General features: G+C 32.8%; 1 protein-coding gene across 7 annotated transcripts in view; it reads right to left on the bottom strand.

Annotated features, from left to right (window-relative positions):
* Znf280d (zinc finger protein 280D) overlaps window positions 1-20,762 on the bottom strand; it is a 95,005-nt gene that overhangs the window by 9,000 nt on the left and 65,243 nt on the right. For 5 of the 7 annotated variants that reach the window (XR_007343865.1, XM_048793209.1, XM_015480619.2 and 2 more), the window contains one exon: window positions 9,054-9,099. Coding sequence is in view for 6 of the 7 variants with exons in the window: in XM_048793209.1 (XP_048649166.1) it covers window positions 9,054-9,099 (46 nt within the window). In the remaining variant the exon portion in view is untranslated. Of the gene's footprint in view, window positions 1-9,053; window positions 9,100-19,786; window positions 20,742-20,762 lie in introns of those variants that run through there. The other 2 variants (XM_015480621.2, XM_015480622.2) reach the window with 2 other exon arrangements.

The following is a 20,762-nucleotide window of genomic DNA, read 5'->3' as shown; positions in this document are numbered from 1 at the left end:
CTTCTATTTTACTGAATTCATTTATTAATTCTAGAAGTTTTCTGGTGGAGTTTTTTGGATCCTCTAAGTATACAATCATGATGTCAACAAATAGTGATAAGTTTGAGTTCTTCTTTTCCTATTCGTATTCCTTTAATTTCTTCTCACTGCTCTGGCTTGAGTTTCAAGAACTATGTTGATTAGAAGTGGTGAAAGAGGGAATCCCTATCTTGTTCCAGTTCTTAGAGGGAATGCTTCCAATTTTTCTGTTTAGAATGATGCTGACATTGGGCTCATCATAGGTAGCTTTTACAATATTGAGGTATGTTCCTAATACCCCTAGTTGTTCTAGTGTTTTAAACATGAAAGGGTGTTGTATTTTGTCAAATGCATTTTCTGCATCTGTTGAAATGATCATATGATTTTTATCTTTAAGTCTATTGATGTGATAAATTACGTTGAGTTCCATATGTTGAACCCAGCTTGCATACCTGGGATGAATCCCATTTGATTATGGTGCACTATCTTTTTAATATATTTTTGTATGCGATTTGCCAGAATTTTATTAATTTTTGTATCTATGTTCATCAGGGACATTGGTCTGAAGTTTTCTTTCCTTGATGGGTCTTTGTTTGCCTTAGGTATCAGGGTGATACTAGCCTCATAGAATGAGTTTGAAAGGACTTTTCTATTTCATGGAATAATTTGAGGTGGATTGGTATTAATTCTTCTTTGTAGGTCTTGTAAAACTCAGATAAGAATTCATCTGGTTCTGGGCTTTTCTTTGTTGGTAGATTTTGATGGCATCTACTATTTCATTCCTCAAAATTGATCTATTTGTGTATGTCCTCATGATTTAGTTTGGAAAGATGTCTCTAGAAATTTGTTGATGTCTTCAAGATTTTCTATTTTCTTGAAGTATAAATTTTCAAAATAGTTTTCAATTATCTTCTGTATTTCAAAAGTATTTTGCGATATTTTCCATTTTATCAAGAATTTTAGTAATTTTGAGTTTTCTCCTTTTTTGTTAGGGTGGCTATGGTTTATCAATTTTATTTTTTCAAAGAACCAGCTTTTTGTTGTCAGTTTTGTCAATTTCATTGATTTCAGCTCTGACTTTATTTCCTGTCTTCGACTTTTGCTGTTGATTTGTTCTTCTTTTTCTAGAGCTTTGCATGTTAACTTTTTATAGTTTTTATGAATGAGCTCAATGCAATGAACTTTCCTCTTTGTAGTGTCCCAGAAATTTTGGCATATTGTATCAGAGTTCTCATTTACCTCTAAATTTTTTTTTATGATGTCTTCTGCTATCCATGCATCATTCAATAGTGTATTATTTAGTCTCCAGGTATTGAAGTAGTTTCTATATTTCACTTTATCATTGATTTCTAATTTCATTCCATTATGGTCTGGTAGAATGCAGGGTAGTATTTTTCTTTCTTTCTTTTTTTTTTTTTGTATTTGCTAAGAGTTGCTTTGTAGCATACCATATGGTCTATTTTAGAGAAGGATTGATGTGCTGCTAAGAAAAAACTATGTTCACTCATTGATTGATGAAATACTCTATATATGTCTGTTAAATCTAAATTATTGATTGTATTATTGAGTTCTATAGTTTCATCTAGTTCTATAGTTTCTTTGTTTAGTTTTGTTTGGAAGATCTATCCAGTGATGAGAAAGGTGTGTTAAAAGTCACCCAGTAATATTGTGCTGGGTTCTATTTGATTCTTGAAGTTTAGAAGGGTTTGTTTGATATATGTAGATGCTCCATTGTTTGGGGCATAAATATGATTGTTATGTCTTGTTGATATATGATTCCTTTAAGCAGTATGAAATTTCCTTCTTTATCCCTTCTGACTAACTTTGGTTTAAAGGCCACTTTATCTGATATGAGGATATATATCCCTGCCTGTTTCCACAGTTCATATGAGGAATATGTTTTTTTCCATCCTTTCACGTTTGATCTGTGGATATCTTTTCCAATAAAATGAGTCTATTAAAGGCAGCATATTGTTGGGTCTTTTTTTTTTTTTTTCCAATCTACTAGTCTATGTGTTTTAGTTGATGAGTTTTTGCTACTAACAAAGTTATTATTGAAATATGGTTTGTATTCCCAGTAATTATGGTTTGTTTTTGGTTTTGTATTTGACTTGGTTTCTCCTTTGATAGGGTTTTCCTTCAGTGTAGTTACTTCCTTTGCTGATTTTCATTTCCTTCTCATGGAATATTTTGCTGAATATCCTGTAGTACAGGTGTTCTCATTGTAAATTCTTTTAACTTTTGTTTATCACGGAAGGTTTTTATTTCATCATCAAATCTGGAGCTGAATTTTGCTGGACATAATATTCTTGATTGGCACCCATTTTCTTTCAGAGCTTGGTATATGTTCTTCCAGGATCTCCTAGCTTTGCGGGTCTAGGTTGAGAAACCTGCTGAGATACGAATTGGTTTTCCCCTTTACATAATCTGGAACTTTTCTCTTGTGGCTTTCAAAATTCTATCTTTATTCTGTATGCTAGGCATTTTCATTATAATATGTCTTGATGTGGATCTGTTGCAATGTTGTACATTTGGTATCCTGTAAGCCTTTTGTATTTGATTTCCCAATTCATTCTTCATGTTTGGAAAATTTTCTGATATTATTTCTTTGAGAGCGTACATTCCTTTGGTTTGTATCTCTGTACCTTCTTCTATCCCAATAAATCTTAGATTTGGTCTTTTGATGCTATTCCATAACTCCTGGAGGTTCTGTTCATGGTTTCTTACCATCTTCACTGTGCGGTCAACTTTATTTTCAAGATTATATATTTTGTCTTCATTGTCTGAGGTTCTGTCTTCCAAGTGATCTAGTCTACTGGTGATGTTTTCTATTGAATTTTATTTGGTTTATTTTATCCTTCATTTCAAGGTCCCCCCTCCCCCGAATTTTTCTTGAAGTAATCTTTTGCTACCTGTATTTGCTCTTTGTTGGAGTGACGGATTGTCACCTGTATTTGCTCTTATTTCATTGTTTGATATGTAGATCATTTTAATTATGCACATTCTGACATAATTCTAACATTTCATCTACTGTACTGAAAACAGATTCTATTATTGTATCATCTTGGTTTGTTTGGGGCACCCTTTTCCCTTGTCTTTTCATGTTTTCCGTGTGTCTTCTCCTCTAGTAGTGCAAATCCAAGGTGTTATAGTTTCTATCCTATAATTTTATAGTGTCCCTGCAAGTTTCTGGTGTCTTGCCTTTAATGGGGAGATGGATATTAACAGCACCCAATGCAAATGATATACAGCTTTAAACCAAATAGTTTCTGTTTAGATGATTACAGTTTTATCACAATAAAAGAAATGATGTGTTCAATTAATATCTACAATATAGACAGGTTTGCAAAAGGGTCTACAGTTTCTATTGGCGGACAAAGACAGAAATGGGGTAGGGGGGTGTAGGGTGTGTAAGGTAAGAGGTGAGAATATAAAAGTATTAGATGATAGGAGTGAACATGAATCAAAAGAAGTTGGCTTTTAACAGGAGAAAAGAAAGAGGCAACCCTGCTCAAGGCTCTCTCCTGTCTCTGCAACAAGATGGTGGCTATTAGCACACCTAACAGGGATACCTCTGGCATAACCAAGCTTGATGACCTTGATGATAAGTCTTCCAGGTCCTGACTGTTGTCCCTAGATGGCAGTCACCACATTGTAGTTGGCAGCAGTGGTAGCATCAAACCTGTAAGTACCTTGGTGTTGGGCTTTCAGTCAATGGCTGGTGTCCCAAGACAGACGCTACTACAACTAAAGATGGTAGCAGTAGTAACAGAGGTAACTCAGAATGGTAGTGGGGGTGTCCCAAGATGGAGGCAACCACTTTCAGAGGTGGGCTGAAAGGGTGGGACTTACAATGACTTTGGGCTGCCTGGTAAGAGATACAGTGCTGTGGCATGCAGTGCTATGGTGGGAAGCTGCTGCCAGGCCCTTTCTGTTGTCCCAAGGTGGAGGCTAGTATGTGGGGAGAGCTTTGGTGATGGCTGCAGTGTCCCAAGATGGAGGTGGGCCTAGGGAGCCATGCATTGGATAAATGGGGCGCAACAGCCTGGTTGTCTGCTCCATGCAGGGGTGGTCCTGGGCCTGGGCCCCTGTGCAGGTCATTGGGTCAGGGAGTGTGGTCCTGGGTCCCTGCGTGGTTCACCGGGGAAAGTCCTGGGCCTGGACTCTTGTGTGGGTCTGAGGGGCAGTCCTAGGCCTGGGCCTGGACTTTTCCACAGGTCACTGGGGGCCAGCCTGGACTGATGGGGGCCAGGATACATATTTTTAACACCAGAAAAATAATAAATATAGGGAAGGAAAGGATCATAGTACACTTACTGATCCAGCATATGTAACAGTATCAAAAACTATGATGTAACTGCGCTGGGATCAGTGCTGTGTCAAGTCACACATGGGTCTGAGGAGGAAGAAAAAAATGCATATCTCTATATACAAGTTTTTGTGTATTTAATATTGTTTCTCAGAACATTAGTCAACTAATACTGAAAAACTGAAAAGTTCCTGAATTGAAACCCAAAACATTAGCTTAAGTTTAAATATTCTAACCAAATCAGGATTTATTATCATTTAACTTTCTTGGCCTTATCGAAAGTAAACACATCAATAAGTATTTTCAAAATCTAAGTTTTCTCTTGTTGCAAATGAGCAAACTTCCATGTTTGACAATTTCTCTTGACCAATGGACAATTTTGAAAATTTTTAACATTGTTAATTTACTGATATTTCTTTTGCAAGATGCAACTATGGATACAACTGTTAAAATCTCAGAATACCATTTCAAAATCTGTATTAGACTACACTAAGCCCAATGTTGTTTTAAAACATAATGTCAGTTGTATATTACAAATCATTGATATGGTATATTGCTTTAAACTATTTTAGATCAAACCTCAATAGAGATTAAATTATCAAAAAATTTAAGTGCCAAATCAGTGGTTGTTTTATGTAAATTGTATGTATTTACAGCAAACAACTATTCTCTAATTTAAAAATTTGAAAGCGGGGCTGGGGATGTGGCTCAAGTAGTAGTGCGCTCATCTGGCATGTGTGAGGCACTAGGTTCGATCCTCAGCATCACATAAAAATAAAATAAAGACATTGTGTCCACCTAAAAGCTAAAAAACAAATATTAAAAGAATAAAAATTTGAAATCTAAAGAACACTTCATTTTTCATGTCTATTTCAAATATAAAATCAGGCATGTGACTATATGGTTGTCCTCTTCCTCCCTTACCACTCCACGTGTGTCCTACCAGAAGCTGCGGGTTTGGTCAAGGGTATACACATAGCTGTGCTAAAATCTTTCAAACAAGTTCTCAAAACATTGGTAATCTTAATTTCTATTTAATAAATACTTTCCTCATAACTACTGATATTCTCATGCAGTGATTCATGTATTTCAACTTCTTAACTTTTTCATTTATTTTCAAAGTTGGAAAGAATGTTCATCTGTGGCTAATGTTTTGCATTTATTGAATATACTTTCAAAATTGCTTTCTGTCATTTGTTGTAAGCAGAGAGAGACAGCCTTTCATGAAATGTGCAGTTTTATGTACACTCATTGTATTTTCACTATAGAGCTTCAAATTATTCCATTTGATTCAAATTTCATACTGTACAGATAGTTTGCATGGTATTTTATAATCAAGATGCTTTTGGGCTGGGGCTTGGGCTCAGTAGTTGAACTCAGGAGCACTCAACCACTGAGCCACACCCCCAGCCCTATTTTATATTTTATTTAGAGACAGGGAATCTCTGAATTGCCCTAGCCTTGTTAAGTTGCTGAGGCTGGCTTTGAACTTGGGATCCTCCTGCCTCAGCCTCCCAAGCCACTGGGATTATAGGTGTGAGCCACCGTGCCCGGCAAACATCATCTCTTTCTAATTAATTAATAATTTCATAAACCAGATAATATCTAGATTTTTTTAAGTTTTATTGGGATAAAATTTTCTAATTATTTCTTTTGTGTCAATCCAATCAACAAAACTTTCTTTTTTTTGTCATGACATTATTCTTAATGTAAATATAGCTAATAATCAGATACATTTATTTATGATTGATTACATAAATAAAGTATTTTCCTTTTATTCTCAATAGTATTTCAGATTTAACATAATTTTCTAATAGCATTATAAATGTTTTGAATTTTATTAGACAAATAAGACAGATTCCTTTGTATGATTATGCATATCATTACAATATATCTTATAAAAGTTCAAATAAATTAGAAATAGTCCTACATCAGACTTTCAATAATTTCTTGTGTACTCTTAAGAGGTAAACTATTTTTGCATAAAATATATATCTAGAACCACTCACACATATTTTATCATATTCTATAAGGCATCATCTATTATCAGTTTAAATATATTTTTAAAAAATCTTCAATTTAGTGACTTGGGAGGCTTAGGCAAGAGGATTGTGAGTTCAAAGCCAGCCTCATCAACTTATCAAGGCTCTATGCAACTCAAGGAGACCCTGTCTCTAATAAAATACAAAAAGGGGCTAGGCATGTGGCTCAGTGTTAAGTGCTTCTGGGTTGAATTCCTGGGACCAATGGAGGGGGAAAAAAAAAAGTATGAATGCAAACGCAATAAAGCAAGAAGTTTTAAGTATACATGAGGAGATCATGATAATGAATTCACTAATGGAACACTTTAAAAAGATTAATCTTCTGCAAATCTTTGCCCATCTTAAACAGATTTTCAAAATCTAAATCATGAGCTTAGCTAGATCCACACTCTATTAAAATCACTTTTATTTTGGTCACAATGAAGGATTAAAATTTACTTCAAAATTATCTTTTTTTTCTTTTTCTTTCTTTTTTTTTTTTTTTGGTACTGGGAATTGAACCCTCAGGTGTTTTCCCACTGAGCTACATCCCCATCCCTTTTTATTTTTCAGTTTGAGAAAGAGTCTGACTAATTTGCTTGAGAGTCTTGCTAAGTTGTTGAGACTGGCCTCAAATTTGTAATCCTCCTGCTTCAGCCTCCTGAGTTGCTGGGATTACAGGTGTGTACCACAACATTCAGTCAGTGTTTTCTTTTCCTTGTGCAACTAGTATGTTCTCAAGCTTTTGAAATTTCTAACATATCATTTTCTTTCTTTTTTATAATTCAAAGAAAATTCTTAATTGTAACTCTGAATTTCATGGTAATTTTGTCTAAGGGTTTTAATGTTAAGAACTTCATCATTTTTAGTAGATAAACACTGTTTTTCTAGACAGACCTGTTACTGCCCCTGTAGTTTTGATCAATTTCTTCACACATTTTCTTCTGAACATTGTACCACTTGGCTTTTTAGATACAATATTTGTTTGAGAAAAAAAAAATTAATGTACATTGAAAATGTTTATTTTTAACTAACACATTTAGCTAAATATATTTAATTTATATAATGAGAGTCAGTTTATGAGTGAGACAAATCATAAAAGAGAACATTACCCTACTCCCTACCACCTTATATTGGCTAGCAAACACTAAGTAACAAGCACCAGCAGTACTGTTGGAAGAAATGCAAGAGTGTAGATAATGACACTCCTGGAGGCTCAGTCTCAAGCGAAAGTCAAAAGCTGAGTATGGAGCAAGAACACTGAGAAAAAAATCCCCATCCTCAACATAAGGAATTACTACAGGTATTGAACCTGTGGTTGTCTTGAGGTAATCATAGCAATGAGAAAACCAAAATTCAGGTGAACGCCTTCCTAGATGGCCGCAAACTCCACACTAAAGGCCTAACATAAGAAAAGGTATGCACATTTCCACATACACATACTCTTTACCCCGGTCTCACAATAGTGTCTGGCTTTCCACCAAACATGATACAACATACAGAAAAGCAAGGTGAAAAATACCTCTAAGAACACAAAGGTAGACATGATCTAGATTCTAGAATTATCAGACATAAAATTTTAAATTACTACAGTTAATATGTTAAATGCTTTAGTAGAAGAAGGGTCAATATGCATAATCAGGATAGGATTTTCAATAAAGGGTCAGAAATTCTAAGAAGAATCAAATCAAGTCCTAGAAATAATAACAAACAAATTTATCATTATAGAGGTTAAAAATGCCTTTGATGGACTCATCTGTATACCTGGCACAAATAAAAAATGAATCAGTAAATCTGAAGATTAAAAAAAAAAAAAAAGAGTCAGTTGGGGAGTGGAAATCAAAACCAGGCATTTAAGAACAGGGCTAACATCAAATGGTTTAACATATGTGAAATTGGAACTCCAGAAGTAGTAGATAAGAGTTGGTTCAGAAAATACCAATTAGGATAAATGCCAAAAACAGTTAAAGACACAAATAGATAAACATATAAAAAAGCAAACAAACAAAACAGACTTAAGACATGTCATGTTCATACTGGTTGATAATTTAATCTTGAGAGTATGCAAAGAAAAATCACATATTACATAAAGACAATAATTATAGAAAGACATCACATCAGAAAATATGCAAGCTAGAAGACAATAACATTATTTAAACCAATTGTTTGAAAGAAAAAACAAAAACAAAATTGGAAATTCTGTACCTACCATAAAATATCTTTCCAAATGAAAAAGATATCATTAAACAAAAAGCCTTGGAAGAATTAACTGCCAGCAGGCCCGCAACATAAGATATAGGAAGTAAAGGGAATATGACAGAAATGGAGAGCAACATCAAGAAATGAAAAGATTTGGAAATGTCCCAGAATATAAAATCATCTGAAACTACTAATTTTCCAGTGTGCCAAGTGATTGACGTTTTAATTATTTCAGGATTTTTACTTCATAAATTTATATCTATTACACAGTAGTAAATTAACATTATGCAAGTAAAATACATGTTTGTCAAAATGAAAAAACCTTAACATTTTACTTAAAATTAGGTATTTTTATAAGATGAAAATTTTTAAATCTATTTTTTCCTATTACATGCCAATAATTGTTGCTGACACATGCATTTTGAAATTTAATTTTTTAAAAAAATCACACCAACAATATTTTCAAAAGTCTAAACCATTAAGAAAAAAAATGAAACAAACTTTACCTTAGACACAGATTCTTGTTCCTTAATGGGCACTTCATTTTTTAATCTTGAAAACAAAATAAATACTCATTATTTTATACTTACAATGATGAAATATGAAAGATTTTGCATGATTATAATAATTAAAATGTAAATCTAAACCAATATATATTTTATGACATAATAGTAAATTGGACCTCATATCAAGGTAAAAGTAAAATGCAGGCTATTAAACAAAAGATTTATTAAATGGTTAAAAATGAATAAAGACATGTATTTCTCTATCAAAAAGCAAGAGCATTTAAGGAATGTACTCTTTGCTAAATACAATTTAAAAGACATAAAGAATTACTCCTTAAAAAGAAAAAGCAGTATATATACATATATGTATACATATACATACACATATAAAATATACATTAATATTTATTATAATAGGACTTAAAAAGTGAAAAGAACCTTTTTCTATAATGAAATTCCATAATAATGTCACTTCAATATGTATTACAATTAAGTTACTCTAGAAGCAGTAAAATCTCAGAAATAATCTAGAATTTTGAAGAATATATTCTTAAAAACCTCCATAATCACTGCTCAACAATTAACTATACTTTATAAACCTCCTGACTCCTAAACAATGCTTATTATAACTTATTAACAATATTAACAAAGGTATATACCATCTAGAAAAATCTTGTAAAATAATCTACAATGTAACAGTTAGCTTTTCTAAATGACCTTTGTTTCATAAACTGATGACTAAAAATATTATTTGGAGAATTTAAGCATCAAAAAATATTGATATTATATACTAAATTTGATTTTAATGCACATAAGTAGGTCAGCCAACCTGACCTGAAATGCCATTAATCAAGAGTTAATTGATGAAGGCTTAGTAACTATAAGAAATAGTATATTTAATACAAGCAATAACTACATTGACTTTTAAATTTCATAGACAAAAATGAAGATATCTAATAGGACAAAAATGTCATCTCTTATAACGTTCTCTCATGGCTAGGCAATGGCAAAGACTCTTCCTCTTTATGAAGTGCCTATGCATTTTAAAAATTAGGAATATAGGGGCTGGGTTGTAGCTCAGTTGTAGAGCACTTGCTTAGCAAGTGTGAGGCACTGGGTTCGATCCTCAGCACCACATAAAAGTAGAAATGAAATCAAGGTATCTTGTCCATCTACAACTAAAAATTTTTTTTAAAAAAGTTAGGGCTATAAAAGGAAAGAGTGTATAGTTCAGTGGTAGAGAATGTGCTCAGTATGCACAAAGCACTGGGTTCAATATTCAGCACCACTAAAATAACAATGATGGTGATGATGATAAAGTGGCTATGGCCTTTTTTTTGCATACTGTTATAATTGGTAGTACATTACAATAAGTTAAAATTAATTTGTTAAACAAGTTGAACTGAATAAAACTTGAACAAAAGATTGATCAAATACATTTGAGGTTAAAGATTGTGTGATTATCTCAATTATCTAAACAATATAAATAAAGATGAGACTGTATAAAGTATATATAACTTCATTGTTTTAATGGAGCATATGGATAAATAATTGTTTTAAGAATAACACGTTTAATGAAAAAACATTGTTAGTCTAAACATAGATATTATATTAATGAAGCATTGAAATAAATTTATCTTATAACTGATTTTTATTTCTAAGCATTTGATCATTTTAAATTCAATTTGAAAAAACTAAAACAAATGGGCCAGAAAACACCTAAAAATATAAAATATTTTGGGGGCTGGGTAGAGTGCTTGCCTAGCATGTATGAGGCCCTGAGTTTGATCCCCAGCAAAACACACAGTTATTTTCTTTTCCGTTTACTATTAAAATGTTATCAAAGATCTTATACTCTTAAAAAAATTACCATGCTAATCATTTTCAATATGGGTATTATAATAAGTTAGTTTTATGCAGCAATTAAAAATAAAAGCCATTAAGCATGTTTAACTGGTATTGCTGGCATTTCCACTGGGGAAACTGAGTCCTCTGAGTATCACTGCAATGGAGGTTAGTGATGTAAATTGTTATATTTCTCCATTTTACTAAGAAACTGGTAGATGAGATCATGTTAAGTTATTGGAATAATTAATATTAAGATGTCTATGATGGGCTGGGGTTGAGGCTCAGAGGTAGAGTGCTTGCCTAGCATGCATGAGGCACTGGGTTTGATCCTCAGCACTACATAAAAATAAAATAAAGGTGTCCACCTACAACTAAAAATAAATAAATAAATATTTTTTTTAAAAGATGTCTATGATCCCAAATATTGTTTTGTGCCTTTTACTATAAAATAATTCTCTTCTTAAGGGACAGGCTTATAACAACCAGTAAAAGCATTTAGAAAAGTAACTCTAATATCAATTAGAAATGTACTTTATAAATTTCATCATCATATATTTATAACTAAAATTTTATAACTAGAGACGCATACTCTAAGGTTAATAAGTTCTAACATAACTACTGATATATTATTAACATTTCAGGAAAGAAAAAAATTTTCATACCTGTAATTCTTATTCATTAAAGATACTTGCTGAAATAATCATCATTTGAGATATTCAACTGCTTTAGAGAAGACAGTCAAATTTGCTAAGCTCAAAGTTCTGAGCTAACGACCTGCCTTTAAGTAATTACACTTTTCACCTGTAAATGTACTTTTTTAATAGAAAAATGTAGTGTAGTATTTAGGACATCTGAGTTCAATGCAAAGAGAACAGAAAGACTGGTGATCAATTTCAACATCATTAGCAAATAAAATGAAAGTATGTAAGTTTTCTTCTCTATAGAAACCTGTTTAAATAGATTTGTTTTTAAATAATAATCCCTTTTCTGTAAAGTCCTAAATGAAATTAATGGTTTCCTGTATTTTTCTGCAGGTCACATGACCAACATAAGGCTACATATAAAAGGAATATTCTGATTCAATGACACTAGTTATGTTCTTTTGAGGCTTCATTCACACTATAAACATACCACAATATGGGGAGATGAGCTGTAAGTAGGGAAATATTCATTCATCCATAAACTCAGGCCAATAATAGCATTTATCTCAGAAATCGGCGTGAATTAAATGAGTAAATGAACATCAAATACTTGGAAGACTATAGGGCACATTGTATGTGATCAATAAATGTTACCTATTATTATTTCCAATCTTCCTGCTCAAGACTTGCTTGAGAGTGCACAACACAGGCCACTTTTACTCCCTAAATTATCTCCACTGTTTTGATTCTTCTGTCAAGCTTCCATACTACTCTTAAACACAATATATTCAATACTTCTTTTGATTTTTGGACTGGGATCAGCCTTATTTGTTCTAGTATGAAATGATCTATTTCTGAACACCTGGTTTTGAGCTATCATCTAAAGTTAGGGAAGAAAGCAGAAAAATCATTCTAGATAGAAGACAGAACTAGATAAAGACAGACAAGCAAACAAAGAAAACAAAATATCTGCATGTGAAAATGTCAAGAAAAAAAAAGACCACCGATGTAGGCAGAATTAATGAAAGAGTAGAAATCTATTGTGTTATGTGGTTTTGTTGGCAAAACTGAATTATACCGTAGACATTTCATTTATAATCTATAAACTACCCTTAAGACCAGGAGACCAAAAAAATTTTTTTAAATGGCAGTAACTACAGAATCACTAGCCAAAGCTGGTATGGTTTGTTCTAAATGATGAAGTACACAACAGTGTCATTTATCTTTGCATCTCACTGTTTCTCCCATTCTTTCACGCTAATCAGTTATCAAAGGCATTAGTCCCAACTGCCAGGAACCACTGTTATTAGTATTATTATTTTATATCAGAGAGTGAACCCAGTGGCACTTAACCATGAGCCACATCCCCAGGGTCTTGCTAAGTTGCTTAGGGCCTCGCTATATTGCTGAGACAGACTTTGAACTCTTGATCCTCCTGTCTCAGCCTTCCCAGGCACTGGGATTACAGGCATTAAATATGTCACCACGCCTGGCCACAAAACCACCACATCTTCATGCACAGCTCCTATCTACTGACTAGCAACTTCATATGAGGAACAAATGTGTTATATCCACCTTGAAAAGAAAAAACTATCTTCCAGTTCCCAAAAATTTGATTTATTAATGACTGTGAGAGAATCTAGGGAAAAGAATCTCTCATACCTCCAACCCCAGTCACATTTCAAGTTAAAGAAAGATGCCCAAACTCATAGATCAGAGTGGTTTGGTGTTTGGTTTTTCCTCCTTCTCCTCTTCCTTCTTCTAACTTAAATATATGAAGACATTTTGACTATTTTGAACACTTAAGATTCTATAACTTGGGTTAAACAATGATTCTTCCAAGTTCAGAAATTAAGAAAAACAATGGTGTAAGCCCTTATTCTTTGATGTTCATAGACTCAACGTGAGTAAATATTTTTAACAGAAATTTTGATATAGTTTAAAATGTAAGACTTAGAGAAAAACATTGTCATTCTACCCCTAGAAGAGTTTACTTATTGCTTGCATATATGAAAAACAATTAATGACTTAACAGTTTAGTTGCGAGTGGTATAATAAAATGATATTTTCACTTTTAAGAACAGGTTCTGATTCCTTCTGGGATAGTATTTCACAAAAATTATAGCTATTCAATATATATAATTATAATGGTTTAAATGATTATGAAATCAGCTGGCTATGTGGCCCTGTGAAGATATGAATTCAGCATGAACTTCATGTCTACATTTTTGATTCTCCTATTCTATAATTACCATGGTGAATGACATCAATCATGTCTTTTATTCATGTGTTCATTTCCAACACCTGACACAGAGTCTTGCACATTGAAGGCAGGATATCAGTGTCCAGTGTAATGACTTGTGAAAAGATTTATCTATATTATACTATGAAAAGAGTAACGTGCTAAGGATGAAACCCAATATTTCTCTTGCGATTCTTTAGCTTTAAGGAAAGTCAGAATTCTGTTTCTATTTCTTCTTAGTACATTTAAATTAGAGGAAATTTAATAAAGTGTATATACAAATTTAATCTTTAAAGCACACTGTGCATCTCTTAAATCTTCAAAGATTACTATCAACTTCATTTCACAGATGAACTGAGGCAACTTGACCACAAAGTTGGTGAGAAAGTGCTAGGGCTGATATTTTACCTTTAGTCAATACACTGCATTTTGCTTAGACAAACTTGGAAGTCACTTGAAGAACTAAATTAATTTTTAAAACCACTTCAAAGTGTGCTTTTTAGGATATCTGATTCAATCAATAAGAAAGATAACTCATTAAGTAGCCTAATTTTCCAAATTTCAGTTATTGTGCATTTACCACAGGCTCTTACACTCTAAAAATGGTCTAGAGGGGAATTACCCTTTTATTCTCACTTTTTGTCAAGAAAACGTATCTTACAAAACTTTACTTCTATGTTACAACTGATCTACACAGGTAGGTACACTGGAAAAGAGGGAAAATGGAGATTAGGGAAACAGAAAAGAGCAATTTCATGACTAAGTTCAATAATATCTCTAACATTCAAGAGAGGCATTGTTGAAAAATCATTTCAAAGTTCTACAAAAGAAATAGCTATGTGACTACTGCTAACTAGAAGAACTATACACTCTTACAAAATTAACAGCCAAGATTTATGGACATAAATACTTGGTAATAATAAATTTTTCTTCAAAAAAAGGATTCTGTAAGTTAAAAAAGCATGATTTCCTTCTAAACAGGATTCTGTACCAGTTTTCAAAAAGGCAGTGTTGTTTCCCAGTCTTTAGACAGAAAAAGCCAGAATTACTCTCAATTCTACATTAGAAAATTTGTACACAAGATTCAATTAAAGCACTGTGATGTCATCCACCAAGCAGTCTGGAGGAAAGTACTGTGTGAGTCAAAATTACAGATAACCACAATGTCAATGTACTGCCACTGAAACTCAGTGATGATAAGATTCTATAGATTCTAGGATCCCCTGCCATCAGGAAGTGGCAGTACTCACAGGAGTAACAGGATTAAGAGCAGGAAAGCTGGAGTAGGAGCAGTGATAACAGTGAGTTTGGGCTTTCTTCCAGGTCAGTACCAAGTAATTTAGAATCAATAGTTAACTGAATTACTTAAACTGGTAATTTAACTAATTAATTTCCATGCATTATTTCTTAAAGCCAACCTAAAAAGAATTATTACTTATCTTTCAGTGATGAGGAATCTGACTTGAAGGTTAATAATTTACTCAAAGTTATAGAGCTAGTTAGATGTAAAACTAGGATTTAAACCTCAGTCCATCTTATTTCAAGGCTACATTCCTTTCACAATACCAGACTTCACAGTGAGTTGTATGGACAGTTTCAATGTGGACAATTAAAAACAGTAAGATCCCTTATTTTAATAAAAAATACAGAAAAGAGATGCACAGGAGACCCTCTAATGAGGTAGATGATAGTAAACTTTTGTATGTGGTCAAATACAAGCTGACAAGAGTGAGACTGCAGAAACATCTCAAAATCAGAAGTGAATTATGTCATAAGTATAAAATGTCCATACTATAGTCAAGTTAAGGTATTACAACTTAGGGGAAAATACTGATTCGATTTATAAAAGACACTTACGACTAAAATAATCCCAGAAGTGTTCATAGAAATTCCTTAAAAATATAAATTTAATGAGCTTTAGCGACCAAAAATCGAATGGTATGACTAATACATGATGCAGCAATTACCTCTAAAGAAATTTAACAGAAATAATTTGTGTAAATGGTTTGGGAGGCCTAGAAAGAAAAATTGAAGGCTGAAGATCAGGGCAATTCCACCTAAATAAAATGTAGGCAGAAATAAAATCATGGAGTGTAGAAATATAACTTCTATAGTGTTTCCTATGTGCTAATTTTTTTTCTTTTCTTTTCTTTTTTTTTTTGGGGGGGGGGGGTACTGGGGATTGAACCCAAGGTCGCTTAACCATTGAGCTTTTTATTTTTCAATTTTTTAATTTTATACAAGGTTTCCCTAAGTTGCTCAGGGCCTTGCTAAATTGCTGAGGCTGGCTTTGAACTTGCAATCCTCCTGCCTCAGCCACCAGAACTAGCTAATCACTTTTGAAGTACTTTATGTGAAAACTAACTCCTTTAATTCCCTCAAGACTTTCAGAGCAGGTACTTTTGTAATCTTTGTTTTATAAATAAGAAACTGAGGTACAGAGATTAGGTAGCCTTTGCATAAGTCACTTACATCTAGAAAACAACAGGGTAGGAACTCCTAATTGGGCAATCAATCCTACCACATCACCGTGTCACTTTAAAGGTCTGAGAGGACTGAACCTATCAAATCTGGGTATCAAATGTTCAAATCTTATCATCAAGAAAGACCTCTTGATCTCATTAAGAAAGGCAATTAAATTTAACAAAATGAGAAAAAAAATTCAAGAATCTTAATAGATATTACAAATGCTGGAAATATTAACAGTCTCTGCAAAAGCTAGGTACAAGAAGTTAGAGAGAAACTAGACATAATTATGAGAAACTCTTAAGCTTCTCAATGAAGCCATGTTAGGCAACCGTACTCTTCATCAAAAATATCCCTTGCTGCTATAATCAGAAGAGGCTCTGCACTGTTATATATTTCTTAGACTTTATAAATGTAATAACGAGGAAACCATTTTTTCCAGATAAAATTTCTAAAAATGTGAAAATGTACTTGCTTGCATCTAATTATGCACTCTACCTTATAAATGATCCAGGAACATGAATGAAATTTCTAGGAGTCCTTATTCAACACTACATTTATATTTTCCAATAGAAAAATCAGAATGATAAATCTAATCATTATTCTATAGCCCATTCTATGGAGATTGTCACGAAATTAGTAATGATAGAAGGGAAAAAAATTCAAAGGCTGAATAAATACTCTTTGTACAGTCACAGGCCAAATATAACATGGTAAATCCCACATTAAATTTAATTTAAAGAATTTTAATTTTAACCACAGAAACAGTTTTCCCAAAATTATGTATAAATTACAGGCATTAATTTTACAGTACAGAACAGGAGAAATAATGACACAATTACCTTCTTTTATAAAAATACAAGAGGGTTATTTTTATAAGAGTACACATACAGAGTTGAATGTGCCTAAGAGTAAGATGGATATTAAATTTTCTCAAGATCAAGAATTCCTGTTTCTGTTACTGAGGTAGATATGTGAATTCATAAGAATAAACTATGAAACTTAGTCATAACCAGTATTGAAAAACAGATCCCTAGACCTCTAAAACTTAGTAACTGCATTTACAAATAGGGCATCACCATACTCATGATTTTCTTCCCACATCTCTGTCCATACCTTCTTTAATTTCCTTTGTACATTCCTTCTCATCTCTCTAACCTTTTATTATCAGAGTCCTCAGAGCTCACCTGTGGACCTTGCCCTTTTTCTGTTTCCACTGTTATCCCTTGATGAGCTCATATACTTCCATGAATTTTCTAAAATTGAACTTTTTCATGCTGGAACAACTGTAGATTCACACATGGTCGTAAGGTTATAAGAAACAATACAGAGCAATCTCAAGTACACTTTGCTCAGTTTCCCTCAATGATAGCATCTTGTAAACTATAGTTCAATATCACAACCAGGATATTGACAATGATTAACAATACATTGATCTTTTTAGAATCCCCCAGTCTCACTTGTATCCATTCTTATGACATTTAAAAATATTAAATGATACTTATAGCCTAAAACTTACCCTTAAATTCATAAAGGATTATGACATCTCCACTTAGCTATCAAATAAGTATCTCAAAACTAAAACATGTCTCTAAAATCCTCTTCTTCACTCCCAAACCTATTCCTCTTGAGTCTTCTGCATCTCAGTTGATAACAATGCTATCTTTTCAGCTGCTCAGAATATTAACTATGAATCATCCTCACATGTTAGCTCACACTTCATATCTAAATTACCAAAAAATTCAAAACACATCCAAAAAGGAGTCACTTATCACCTACCCAAGCGACCATCAGCTCCCACTTGTGTTATTAAAATAACCCCTTAACTAATCTCCCTGATTTTGCCCTTGGTATCTTAGGACTATTATCAAGAAAGCACATAATGGGATACAGTATTCTTACATTTAGATATTTATTTATTTGGAGTTTTATTGAGGTATCCTCTATTCAAAATTCACTAATGGCTTCTTTCTCATTTAAAAGTAAAACCCAAAGTTTTTACAATGGTCTTTAAGTTCATATACCACATGGTCCACATTATCTCACAGGCCTATCTCCTACTAGTCTCCTTCTTCTTCCCTCCACTGCAGCCAAACTAGTCTCCTAACAGTTCCTTAACTCAGAATTATCCCATGTTGGAGGTTTTTTCCTCCCAGAAATGCTCTTTTGATATCCAAGTGATATCCATATAACCTCCTTCACACCTCTACTCAAAATGTCATGTCTCTGTGAAGTTTTCCCTGATACCAGATTTAAAATGGTGGTCTCCTGATTTTTACCCCATATTCCTGTATTTCTCTTCCCTACTTCATTCTTCTTCAAAGTATTGACCATCATCTAAAATATAGGCAAGATGTTTTGCCAAAATGTGACAATAAGGCAAGAATCCAAGTTTCTATAGCTTAAGAGTCATTTTCTAAGAATGACAATAGACTCAAACTAAAAATTAGACCTATTCAACAGTAATCAAAAATCATAAACATGTGACATGGCTATTTTTGATGAGGCAAATAAACTATTTAGAATAACTTGATGGTAAAGAAAGATTAGGCTTAAGCTAAAACCTATTAGTATCACACAAATTCAACTAATTACCTATAATAATTAGCAAGCTTTGTCCTGCTTTAGTCAAACCAATTTTTAAAAAATGAAGTTACAGGTGATAATATAGTTTATACTTCAAGGAAATGAACTTGATACTACAAAAAATTAAGTCTCAGAAAAATTATAAAATAGTACTCATATATTGCTATATCATATTTTTAAATTACAATCAAGGAAAAGCAAATTTTCTATTCTACAAACATATAAAGAACTAATGTTAAAAGTGGAAATAAACTGTTGTTTCTGGGCAAAATTTTTAAAAATTGGGTAGAAAGAAGGAAGATGATAAAACTTCAGGGAGCCAGATAAGGAAATAAAGAATAATATATTACTAAGTCCAATACTAAGAAACAAGTCACCTTTGGACATTCTGGAATATCCTTCATTTACATTATAAATTTGTCCAGATAATTAAAGCTAACAGGATTTAATTTTTTTGATTAATACTCATAAAGTAAACATTACAAAATAAGCAGTCATCTAAACTGGCTTTATCTCTGATTTTAGAATAAAAGAAACCACACCTGAGTTATAATTTCAGAGTCTGATGATCCTTATGGCTATTAAGGCATAAAAGGCACTTTGCTAGTCTTTAAAATTCAAGAAATTGGGCTGGGGATGTGGCTCAAGCTGTAGCGCGCTCGCCTGGCATGCGTGCGGCCCAGGTTCAATCCTCAGCACCACATACAAACAAAGATGTTGTGTCCGCCAAAAACTAACAAATAAATATTAAAATTAAAAAAAAATTAAAAATTAAAAAAATAAAACTCAAGAAATTAGTATAGTATAATGAAATTTAATTATGCTAGAGGAAAAAATGCAAGATGCACTAGCTCTTACGTTTGCATGCCACATAACAACGCTTCCATATAACAATTAAAGCAATAGGATAAAACAGTTTTTATAAGAAATTGTTTACTAGCAAAGAATGAGACATTTAAACAAAAAAATTTTTATTACAGATTAGATATACAAATATGTTACTTTAAAACTTGTTTTTAAGATCTGAAAGCTTTACCAATTTTTAACACCTTCAAAGCCAAAATTATTGAGGTAATATAAATAATAATCCTGAAACAAGACAGAAGATATCATAACTGCCTGAGAACAGCCATACTATAAAGCTATCAACAGGTAGTTATGTGAAATCTGAAAAGAATTCTTAAGGAATCTCCTGGTGTTCTTAAAAACATAAACACTGAATAAGTTTTAAAGAAAAGAATAAAAAAACAGATATCATAAAGTAGATATCACTAAATTTAGAGAACATAAAATCAAGCTATTAAAATTAAACTAAACTTTTTTAAAATAAAAAAATCTGAGAATTGGTATTGTTGAGAAAATTTTAGAGTTAATACTGGGTGATAAATTTTAAATAACAGTAAAAATAACTATGATTTGAATCATAATTATAGAGACCTATTGTTCCAAGGACATGAAAAATAGTCATGATTTCCTAACAACTAGATTTTTTTATATTTCTTGGATTGCATTCAGGATAGAGGAAGATTTATGGGTAGCAGCCAAAATGACTAAACTTTAATTTGTATGCTGAACCATTGATTTGATAGGTTTTTCTTAGTTATAATTGGCCCGTGAGCTTATTAAGATGGAGAGCCAAAGCTGCCAGTGGGAAGTATGCTCAATTTGGTGGGCCCCGAGGCCATCTCTGGCCAAATCAACATCAGCCTTACAAGAGGCCAGTCGTGCAGGAAGGGAGTTTCCCCAAGATATGATTTCTTGAGGCCACAACCTAGAGCAGGTCCCACAGTCAAATTATTCACATTCCTTGGAAAGAGAGAACAGTCATCAGTTGTGTCCATCGAAGGGGGACACTGTCCAGGTGTACCCTGGATATTTTTTGAAATCTCTGGGCTGCTTCTGCACCTGAAAAAAAAAAAAAAAATA

This window comes from Marmota marmota, unplaced genomic scaffold, assembly GCF_001458135.2.
Source record: "Marmota marmota marmota unplaced genomic scaffold, marMar, whole genome shotgun sequence".
Classification (NCBI taxonomy): domain Eukaryota; kingdom Metazoa; phylum Chordata; class Mammalia; order Rodentia; family Sciuridae; genus Marmota; species Marmota marmota.
The sequence above is the reverse complement of the archived record's forward strand: the minus strand, read 5'-3'. Positions and strand labels throughout refer to the sequence as shown.